Consider the following 11,775-nt stretch of genomic DNA (forward strand, 5'->3'; position numbering starts at 1 on the left):
GGATGACCGATCCATGAACTAAATTTGTGATTAATTTATACTTAAAAAATTCTTAAGTCACAATTTGAATATAAATTAAGCTTCAGGCCGACAAATTATTAGAAATTTCAGTATCTTAATAAGAATATTATTATTATGTTTGGAATTATCCGGATACTTCTGCCGGGTTGAAGTCGCCTGATTACCAGTGAATAACAAATAACAAGTACCTCCTTCAGGTTTATTGAACTAGCACAATTAAAAAAGTTTCAAAATGTAACAAAGCTCCCCCAATTTTCAATAAAATAAATGTACCATTTTACCCTTAAAATAATATAACCTAACATGTTAGATTTAGAATTAAAAAAATACCCTACAAGCGAGGGTACATTTGTTATTCTGAAAATATTGTGTCAAAATTGATTTCTTAGTGTTGAAAACTGGGTTAATATTGTTAGTTTCTGAAAATCATTGGGCGTGGAAATAATTTGATAAAGGAAAAGAAGGTATTGTGTTATTTCTATACCGTGGCCGATTGTAATCAGACCTCGTGCATTGCATGAGGTACCATCTAACGCATTGTCAGTATGCATTACCTAACGCATTGTCAGCATCAATTGAATATAAAAGCATTATACAGTGTCGTTTTGACGGTGGAATCAGGAGTTAGATGGTAGGAGGTAGGTAATATGTTATTATATAATTAGATAATATTTTATTATTAATTTAAAATTAAATTTAATAATTTTTAATATAATCTATTAATTTAATATGAAAAAATTGGATTAAAATTAAGTTATTCTAATATAAAATTTATTTCAAATTAATTTGATATGATTTGAAATTAAATTAAATAATATTAAGGTCCATATAAAAATAACTCGATAGATATAATTTAAATCAATTTTAATATTTTAAAAAAATATTACTTTAATATAATTTATTAAGGATAAATTATAAAAATATTGAAAAACAATATAAACTGCAGTTAAAACCTTTACAAATTACTTATAATTATAATTTTATATAATTGTAATTATTTATATTATTTTTTATTCTTATTTAAATATTTTATTTTATTATTAAATAATAAAAATGTGATTTAATAAATTAAATTATTGATGTGTTTTAAAACTTTTAGTATTTAATTTTTAGTCAATTTATAAATAAGGTAAAATATTATATTGTGTGTTTTTTTAATAGTAAGTTGGGGTAATTTGATAAAAAACTTAATACAATAAAAATACTTTAAAAAATGAAAATAATAAATAATTTTTGATCAATTTAGATCAGATCGAGTTAATTTGAGTATTTAAAGGTTTGATTAGATTTAAAAAATTTCGATATGAGTTTAATTTAGATCAAGTTAAAGTTAAAAATCTTTGACAAAAAACTCGAATTGATATAATACAAATACAACCCAATAATACAATCGATCAGATCTAATGTAAATGCTCTCAATTGAATACTCTAAACTGGTGGAAGATGTCCGTTTTCCATGTCTTCCATTCACGTTGAAAACAGACAAGAGAAGAGCTACAATTGTCCACACGTCTATTTAATTTTCAATAAGTGAAAGCGGCCTCTGAAAGTGATGATCAATTCATTTGTAAAAGATATTAAATGAATGAGAGAAAAAGATTGTCTTCCTGCAAAGGATGGAGAAAAGTTTGGCATTCCTGGAACCCAAACAAGCCGACTAGAGGACTTTGAAAATCTGGCTAATACCAATGAAAATGACTGAAACTTGTGCCCACATGGTTGTTTTTCTTTCACATTTTTCCTGCTTTAAGTAATCACTTAATTTGAATGCTTAAATTGACCTAAAAGGCTCTACAGTTGATAAAAACTTGCAGTCAAACTCAGAAGGTTGAATTTGATACCCAGATATCAAATAATCAGTTTGGATTCAGAAATTCATTATCTGAAGAACAAAATTACATTTTGAAAGAGGAGAATGGCAGGGAAAACAAGGGAAATGGCTACCAAGATTTACAGAACTTGGGACTGAAAAAGATCGGCAGAATGTAGAAACACTCTTCTGTAGCATTTCCATACGCAATTCAGATATCTATGGCAATGAAGCAAAATATGTACAGGCCTTTTTGGCATATAAATTATCTGCAGATGCCGCAACTCAAGCCTTCAGAACAAATTTGTTTCTCCTACTCAGCCAAGCTTAATGTCTAGCATTGATCATTATGGGGAAGTAACCAACATGTTGGAGAAATTGAATCACAAAACATCTTAAAATAATTTAGAGGGATGAAGGAAAAGTGATATGATTAAACATATGAAATTCGCTGAATGAAACTTTGCTATTATATTTCTTTCCGAAATTTTCTAATCTGAAAAAACTACATTTTATTCAAGGATTGATAGGTAGAACTGACCTTGTAAACGGCAATAAAATGGCTAATTACAGAAGTAATATGAATGAGTTGCACAGCAAACCGTTCAAAGGCATATCAAATTTTTTATCTTGTGCTACCTTGGAGATTTAGAAGAGAGGCACTTCCCGCAGGAGACAAGCTTCAGCAATGAATGTGGCTTTCGTGTTCTAGTTTTCAAGCGAGAAAGCTGCAGATGCACACAGAGTATTTTAAGATCAATCACATTAAAATTAAATCAATGGTTCACATCTTCTGAAAAATCTAGTTAAGATAATGATGCTACGTTGCAGTACCGCTTCGGCAGTGAAGACAAATTGTTACCACTAAATTATAGAACAAATGCGGTTATGATGGGTCTAAATTTCCAGATGCAGTGCCTCTAATTCCCTATGAAATAATCCATACTATCTAAAGTTAATGTAAATTATCGTGTATAAATATCTATCCAGTGTATCATTATCAGCTAAGCATCCATTAATTTATTCTCTTCCCCTCAAAAATTAGTTTGCCTAGATTTGAATTAGCAAGAAATCATTATACATTAATATGCCTTTGACTCTTGCTTCCATTAATAAAATCATTTCATTAAAATTCCATTGCTTTTTGATTAATAAAAGAAGCACCATATATTGATGGATAATCAAATCACTTAGTAAAATGAGTGATAGGTCATATGATGCTAAAATGAGTATGTAATAGGTCACATGTTGCCAAAATGAGTAATAGGTCACATTTGGCCAAACTGAGTATTATTCATAGAATTACACTGTTAGAACTGAATACAGATTGTTGACCAAAAGATGAATTACCTTCCGTCGAGTTACTCGAGTTGCTTTCCAGCAAAGCAAGTTTCTTGATCTAGGCTCCAATCTCCTGTCAATTATCAAATATAAGAGCCACAGCATCTATGCTTATGATTAAAGCCTTCATAAAATAGTATGATATTCAGAAAAGATTGATTAATTCAAGTTTTTGGGTCAAGACAAGACTTCTTAGTGAAACATAACTAGAACCTACTTAAACTCTACTGAAGTACAGTTGGAATACCTAATTTTAAGAACAGCACGTATTCTAACTAAAGGTTAACATATATATGGAAAAACCACAAATACTTACAGGTTCTCTTGTTCAAGCTTTTCAGCAATTGAAACTGCTCTATGTCTTGACCATCCACTTCGCTGCGTACATCCTTCTGCCTGCTGAAGTACATGTGAAAGGGAAACCTTGCTTCTCACAAGGCTCTGGCTCTGGCTTTGACTTTGTTCCCCAAGTTTCCTTCTTTCCAAGGTAGAGGCCAAGGGTGATTTCTTTTGTGAAGCAGATGCATCACCCATCCATGTACTCCCACCTCTTTTATTGTATACTGTTCGACTGCCAGCATGATCATTGTCTTTGGTTTCCCGGGGAGAAGCTGGCACTTCAACAATTTCATTCCTTGCCATTTCAAGAGATTCAGCGTGTAAAAGCTGTGCTTGGGTACTTGCATTATTAAAATCTCTATCTCTTGTAACTCTTTTGTTAAGTTCAAGAGATCCAGCCCAAGGCAATCTGTTTCCCGCTTTAGACTCCACATTAGTAAACATCTGGGAATCTTTAGAGGCTAAGCTATGAGGTGAATGAAACCCTGTCCTACTATTTTTCCTTGATTCACATCTAATTTCAATTGTTACCGGACCAAGAACAGATTCAAATGCTTGAAAAATGTGATCCTTAAACTTTTCTGCCTTAGATTTTGTGAGATGCGAGCTAAAAATCAATTGCACAGTTGGAGCTGAAAGAAAGAACAATCAATGCAGACGAAGAATTAGACATTGAGCAATTAATGAGCACAATCTCATTAATAAAAATATAAAACATAATATCAAGTACGAGCCAAATGATTGTCAGATAAGCCTCTGGTATAGCAGCTAAAGGAAATACCAACAGAAAGTTGTACTCACGCAGTCTACACACATATGATAGGCAATGCTTAACAAGGTATATCTCTAGTAAGGGAAAGGGAATATGAAGCATGGATAAGCAGCCTACAGTATCTGACGATTGCATTAACAGTTATCATTATGAATATGATATATGTCAACAAGGTGACATCATCTTTTGGCAAAATGAAATCTGTCCATACCGACAAAAATTTCAATGAAAGTAAAATATGACACGATTAAAAGAAAAATCACGTAAGAATACATATATCATTTTTTTTTTCAAAAAAAGAGAGCCCAAAAGCTTAACTTCTAAACAGACTAGCAATATATTCAATCGAATGCATATAATTGCAGTGAAGGAGAATCACAATTCTAGTAACAGGGTAGCCAAGGACAATTGAAATAAAAGTTTGGGGGCATAAGTAGTTCTTGCAACTGCTTCAGAATATCTACACCTTGGCAAGCAAAGGTCCAATAATCAGCTTAAAGTTTTACACCTACTTGGAAAAGTAAGGAAAGGCAATACAACAACTCAAACTTTTGCCAAAGTAGATGCAGCCTGGCTAATACTGAACAAAAAGGCAGTCAGTGTCAGAGATGACGCCACTGTAGGGCCAAGGGGGCATTAGGCCTGCCTATTTATGAAAAAAATGAGGTTATAATTGTAATTCAGAAACTAAATATTTACAGGGCCCCCTGACAAAAATTAGGTATACATATATATGTTTTTTAAATTTGGCCCTCCGGACAAAATTTCCTGCCTCCATGACTGGTCAGTGTGAACTTGATAATAAAAGACATGAGACAGCCTAACTAATTAGTAAACATCTAAATACCGTTTAGGGAGCATTAAAATCAAAGTGGGCTATTGAGTTTTGAGCGACAATAAGAGGTAAAGTTAATATTACAGAGGTGGAATGAAAATTCTCCACATGACATCTTACACTCTACTTCCACGTCAGTTACCCGCTGTCAAGAAGATATGCCTGCTTTTTCACAGTAGTACACAACTAAAAGGTAGGGAGGGTATTTTCATCGAGAGTCAAATGGAAGCATGCTCCAAAACTGGTAGAACACACATGCTAGATAAAGACTAAACTTGATGGAAGAAAAGGGAAATGAAAATTTAGTATTCCAAGTTGCAAAAGAAGTGACACTGGTCAGTTGGTTGCATCACAAAAGTGTTTCAGTTTACTAACATTCTGAAGAGGATGAAAATATAAGGGATGACACATGCACAGTTATATCCATTTGACTTGAGCAAATGACTAAGACCGTAGGGAGCTGAAAGTGGTAGGAAACTTCAGGTTTAGCATGAAAGAAGAGGAATATATTGGCCGAACTGTTCTCTTGACATTTGAAAAAAAGCAATGAAAGGGGAAATTGAGTGAAATGATGAGAGAAGATTACCAAACGCATAAGGGAAATAAAGGCATTTTGTTTACTTTGATTCAAGCCTTTATGGGAGAAAAAAATGAATGATATATACTTAGATTTTTAAATATCTTATTAAACCAGCTTTGAGATCCAGTGTTCCTGAAGTTCAAACTCAAAAGCCCCCTCAATGATATTCAATTGAATTCAAAAGCACTAAATTTTTCAGTTTAGTTCAATACTATTTCAGGTCCACTAAACAGCACCAAAAATTATTACCTTTCAGAATGCTAAGAACTCTCCCGCACAATATAGAAATAGGAGGCTGAAAATTTTCAAAATCTTTCTAAATGATACAATAGCATAAATTATAAGATGCTTAAAATGAGTATAATGCACATTAGGATGTACCTGCACCAAAACTGACAGAGATCAACTTTCCTTCTCTGTACAAAAACTCTTTTATACCATTATTTTGAATCTTCTTAAGCACTTCCAACCAGATTTCTTCAGTTCCAGCATGGTTTTTGCCTGAAATCTGCCTGCCACTCATTCTAATTGCATCAGTGGATGTTTGTTGAGAAGCAGTCCCAGCCCCAACATGTCTTTTTCTATCTATACTAATACCTTTCATCATGCTATTACTACCGATATCAACAGAACTTCCACCATGGAAATTTTTCGATCTGACATTCATTGACATGCCTGTCTCTTTATTAGAAATCATAGCTGGGTCACCACTTTTCCTGGTCATATCTCTTTTACCTGCATTATCTAGGACCAAGGGACTATGATTAAAACTAGTATCAGCAGAAGAACTCGGCAATATATACTGCTGATCAGGAGCAAGTTGAAGCAATGCAGCCGTTAGCCATGTTAATTTATCATTTGACGTCCTCAGTTGTTTCTCAGCCTCAGATAAAGTTTTTAGAGCTTGGCGCAGTCTCTCCATATCTTCTTTTGACACTGGAATCAATAAATTTATTGCAATATTTCTAGAAGAAGAATAATCTTGAAAACAAAAGATAAACTTAAAAAATGAAATTGATAAAGATTTGAACTGCAAAAGTTTAAAAAATTAAAATAAGAAAAGCTTAATAAATTAAACGTAGTTGAGGTAAATGAGCCAAAAGGGCTTCTGACAGCACCAAAACTGTTCAGAAATTTGGTAAGCAATGTACAGCTGTTACACAGGAGCTGCATTAACCTAATTCCAGACACAGTTTTTTTTTTTTTTTTGGGTATTGTAATTAATGCTGCATATACATATTTAATAAAATCTAATACAATTAGCACCACTTACAATAGATTGGAGGAATTTGTTAATTATTTGTCATTGTAGAAACTAGGGAAGAAGCAATTTTTATACTCACATGGTTGCCTTTGAAAGAACCTCCTTCTATGCATGTCTTTTGTGAAATCATAACTCCCAGCAAGAACATCTGTTATTACAGTAGCAAGTTGTGTCATCAAAGCTAAAGGCTCCACACCAGTTTCCATTATCACCCTTAGGTTCTTCACAGTGTTTACTGTGTCTGCAGATAATGCTAAATCAAGAAGATCCACCAACTTTTCATCAGAGATAAGCCCAACCTGCGAAAAGCCAAAGTCACAATATGCATAGTGAAGCACTTTCTTTAGATCATATAAACAGAAATTTATATCCTGAGTCTCATACAACCATGCCTACACACCTCCAACCCCAATTCACAAACTATTTGGGTGGGTGAAAAGCCAAGCATGGTAAGAATTTGTTTCGTTGTCAGTAATGTTTTTTTTTTTTTTCCAGTTGAACAATCAGACCTCCGAGAAAACATACAAAAAGACAAAGCACCAGCTATATATCCAAAACACTCAAGTCACATATCAAAACAATAATCAATTGTCATCTGATGCAATATCAGAGACAACTTATCCTACAAAATTTGGTCATTAAATGATAATTACAAAGTGTTCAGAAGACATACAGCTTGGCAGCACCTTGGTGTATTAATAGTCAGACTAGTCTATCTACAGGAAAACATTTCAATAGCATTTGGTTTACAGCTTACAACTATTTCCTCATGGATAACAGAAACATTTAAGACATTCCAATACAGGGAGGGTATCATGTAAAATTAGTCTTTACTCACAGAGAAAAGAAGGAATGGAGACAGTCATGTTTATGTTTATGTTGGTTATTATATGTACTCATGAGGAACTCATTTCCTCATGATTACATATAATAACCAATATAAATATTAAGAAATTAAAAATAAACTAAATATTTTCATTCTGGATCTAAAAGAAGAAAGAACTTACCAGTTCTTGAACCAGCGGAACTGAAATTCTCTGTCCAAGCAGACTGAGTTGCTCCAGAGTCATCTCTGCATCCCGCAATGATCCATCTGATCTTGATGCAATAAGTTTTAGTGCATCCTTCTCAATTTCTATATCTTCCTTGGATGCAATCCACTGCAAAGTATATATGATATCTGCATCTTTCAACTTTGGGAAAAAAAATTTCTGGCACCTGGATATGATTATATGAGGCAAAACATCAAGGCTTGAACTGACAAGAATAAAAACCACACGTCTGGGTGCTCGATCGATGACCTTCGATATAGAACTCCAGCAATCTGGGGACAGAGTATCACAGTCATCAAAAACAAATATCCTATATTGTGATGATTGCTTGGAGATCACCATATTGTCAAGTAGATTCAGGATGCCCTCAAAGTCAAAATTACTGATCGGACCAACTTCACGTATATTTCGACTTTTACCCATATTATGAGAAATGCAAGAGTTACAAAAGCCACAAGGTTTGGGATGTTCCAGAGACTGACAGTTCAAAGCTCGAGCAAAAATGCGAGCACAGGAAGTTTTCCCTGTGCCATGAGGTCCATAAAACACATATAACAACCCAACTTTCCTTCTCATGACAGCATTGGAAAGAGCTTGTGCTACCAAATTCTGTCCTACTAGATCTCTGAAAGTTCTTGGCATGTATTTTTGTGTTAAATTTTGGTGCCTCCCATTGCAGTTTGCACCTAATTTATGTTGATCACCAGATCTACCTCCAGAAGCAAGGTCAGAATCAATATCGTTCTTCAGTAAATGGTCAGCAAAGATACCTAGCTCCCCAGAATAGTTGTGCACCCAAGCATTTTCAGTGCTTTCTTGAGATCCAGAGGCCTCAACAAGTAGAGGTAGAGCCTCTGCATCTGATTTAGTGGATGAGGTTGAATGATCAGATGCCACTGGCATAGGAATCTCTCTTCCACAGGAAGCTGCACTCCCTTTCCTTGTCTTTGAATCTGACAGACCACAAGAAGTTAAACTTCTTCCAGCCATGTCAAGGAATGTTTTACCTCTATGATGAATTCTAGACCAGTTCCATGGAATGCCACACCCATTTCTAGGAGCCCTTGTGACATTTTGATCTCCATACTCTTCTTCATCCTCCTCTATGTGGTATCTTGGGCGTGCTGAACCTTGAGCCAATGAATTAGAAGCCACAGACATTTCACTCTGACCTTTAATATCCCTCAAGGCAGAAGCAGTTCGGTTTCTTCTGGTCCCTCGAAACTTACGCCTTTTTCCCCTATTCAATCCATTGGAGTAACCACGGATGCTGACTTCTGGTTCTTCACCAGTTTTCTCCAGTTGAGAACGTCTACCATGAAATTGGATGTTTGAAGATATTAAATCATCGCTGTCCATTGGAATATCATCCAACTGCTCAGAGAGGGTCTTAACCCGAACATCTTGGGATTGCTTCCCCTTTTGTCTACTCTTTCTATCTTTACTCTCAGAGTTATCTGAAACAACATCTTGAACCAAATAATTACCATCTTGATCTTCTGGAAGCTCCTCATTGCCATCCAAAAAATCAGTCCTACTTTTCCGACTAGATTCTTCTCTCCTAACTCTTATACCATCACGATTTCCACTTTTGTTACTACGTTCACTGATTGCTGCTGCTACTCCTTCATTAAGCACACCAACCTCAGCAGGAGCAACTTGATGGGCAACAAAATTTGGTAAAGGAGGTGAGCTTCCTGACAACCTGCTACTATCCCTCCGATGTTCAATACCAACTGACCTTCTTCCCTCCCGGATAGTGGCATCCTTGTCGCCTTTCTTAGAAAGCAAATCAACAACTGAAGGTGAATGCCACGATGGAGGACTGGCAGAAGGATCCCTAAGAGACCGTGACCTCTGAAGGACCATAAGGTCCCTCATAAGGGACCTATCAGCCAAAATGGGGCTCTGCTTATGCATATGATTCTTCAAGTGAATGCAATTGGTTAAATGTATGTGGTTACGTAGATGATCACCAATATCACCATTCGCATCCTTAAGAATCCTATCACGAACAGCCTTGGTCATGATCAGAGCATTAATAAATCCAACAACAGATTGTCTAGTAAATTATACAAACAAATCAAACCAGATTGCATTCTCCTTTGATTCTATAGCCGCCCAAATCTTCACAATTATATCATTATGAAAAAGGAAACAACTTTTTTTCCCAACTGGGTAATGATACTTCGCTGATTGTTTGGAGAAAACCTACAACACCGCCAGAAGATTCAAACAATAAAAAATCCACAATAATAAAAAAAGAAGTTGAAACAACTCCATCAGCAATAACGCACCAAAAATTTCAAAATTTCTTTCAAGAAAAACAAATTATCCGAAACAACAATCGTTTGTCACTCAGAAGGCAAAAACCCATTCCCACAAACAACTAAAGAGAAACACATAAATACCTGAAACCCATGTTCCAATTTAAAAAATCAAGCTTAGAAGTCGAAAACAGCAGCAATGGCGACACCTTTCAACATCAATATACAAATAGTGTAACAACAGCAAGTAGGGGACGGTAAAGTTTCACTCTTAAAGCTAAAAAGCCTTGAAAGATCAAAGCTTTTTAATCAAATAGGGGCGTTTTGAGAACCCATGTAGTAGCAGCAACAAAAGGAGAGAGAGGAGAGATAAATGAAAAGAGAAGCAAAGGAAAGAAAAAAAAAAAAAAGGACAAAGAATAAGTAAGGAGATCACTCAAGTTAATTTGCCACCAGCAAAAACCCAAAAAGCAAAGTGAGCGTTTCAACCATTAACCAATTAGATCTTTCTTTCTTTCTTCCTTTCTCAACCAACTTCACATGCACTTCACCACCTGGGGTTTCTTTCAAACGAAAACAATAGCCCCCAGAATAGCAAAAAACGACAACACAGTGAAAAGGGAGTAAGTTATCTGCAGAGTGTTTGAGATAGGGAGAGATAGTGAAAGAGTGGAGTTCACAGAGAGAATTTGTGGAGAAGGAGGTGGTAACGGGTGAAAATGAGATCTGTTACACTCACAGACAGCATGTCTCAAGAGAACACAACTCATGTGCGCATTTGTTTGAGCTGAGCATGCAAACTTTGGTTTCTTTTGTATATATATTTATAATTTTCTTCTGCATATTTAATTCCTCAGAAAAAAATGCGGACATTATTTTTCAAGTTTTTGGATTTTGAATGGGGACCAAAAAGTGCTTTCTGTTGAATTTCTTGCAGATTTCTTAGTACAGGTTTGATTGGACTCTTCGAGTGGCAACAATTGAAAAATCAAATGTAAAAACCAGTGATGGGGACTTTGAAAATTTTATATATATTTTTATATTCAATGGTTATATGTGCAATTAGATTTTATGGACTGTAAGGTTCTGAGTTGCTGACAAGTTATGTGTTCTTTGCAAGTTTGAGTTCAGTTTAGGAAATGCAAAACTGTGGGCAAATTTTTTCCAGCTTCCGTGTTTTGATTCTTTCAAGGGTTTCGTTTTGGAATCAAATTTGAATAATGTGGTAAAGTTGTGATTAAAGATGCCAAAAAGAAGAAGGCCAAAGGACTATGTCCCACTGCTTTTTTGTCAAATTCTCATAATTAACTTTGAAAATCCTATTTATCCACCCATACGTCGTTAAAACTAACAACTTTCCCCAACCCAAATTTTCAAAAACCATATTTTCCCCTTGGGATTTCCAAACCTTCATATTTAATTTTTTCGACGATGACCAGCGATCTCCAAACACTTACTCTCCCTCTTCGACGACCCCTCTTTCTGACCATACAT

At 34.9% G+C, this 11,775-nt stretch overlaps 1 protein-coding gene across 4 annotated transcripts; it reads right to left on the reverse strand.

The window, feature by feature from the left end:
• Positions 1-2,278: 2,278 nt before the first annotated feature.
• Positions 2,279-11,289, reverse strand: LOC123218789 (protein STICHEL-like 3). 4 transcript variants are annotated; one of them, XM_044640417.1, is made up of 8 exons: positions 10,426-11,284; positions 10,104-10,225; positions 7,970-10,019; positions 7,042-7,261; positions 6,080-6,634; positions 3,489-4,143; positions 3,182-3,245; positions 2,279-2,559 (listed from the first exon to the last, which is right to left on the reverse strand). In XM_044640417.1, the coding sequence occupies exons 3-8, from the start codon at positions 9,932-9,934 to the stop codon at positions 2,467-2,469; spliced, it is 3,552 nt and encodes a 1,183-aa protein (XP_044496352.1). In that variant the 5' UTR covers positions 9,935-10,019; positions 10,104-10,225; positions 10,426-11,284; the 3' UTR covers positions 2,279-2,466. The 4 variants fall into 4 exon arrangements, with proteins under 4 accessions (XP_044496352.1, XP_044496354.1, XP_044496353.1 ...); XM_044640419.1 differs by having other exon boundaries at positions 6,080-6,433; positions 7,970-10,225; positions 10,426-11,289; XM_044640418.1 differs by having other exon boundaries at positions 6,080-6,442; positions 7,970-10,225; positions 10,426-11,289.
• Positions 11,290-11,775: the final 486 nt, after the last annotated feature.

This window comes from Mangifera indica, chromosome 6, assembly GCF_011075055.1.
Source record: "Mangifera indica cultivar Alphonso chromosome 6, CATAS_Mindica_2.1, whole genome shotgun sequence".
NCBI lineage: Eukaryota > Viridiplantae > Streptophyta > Magnoliopsida > Sapindales > Anacardiaceae > Mangifera > Mangifera indica.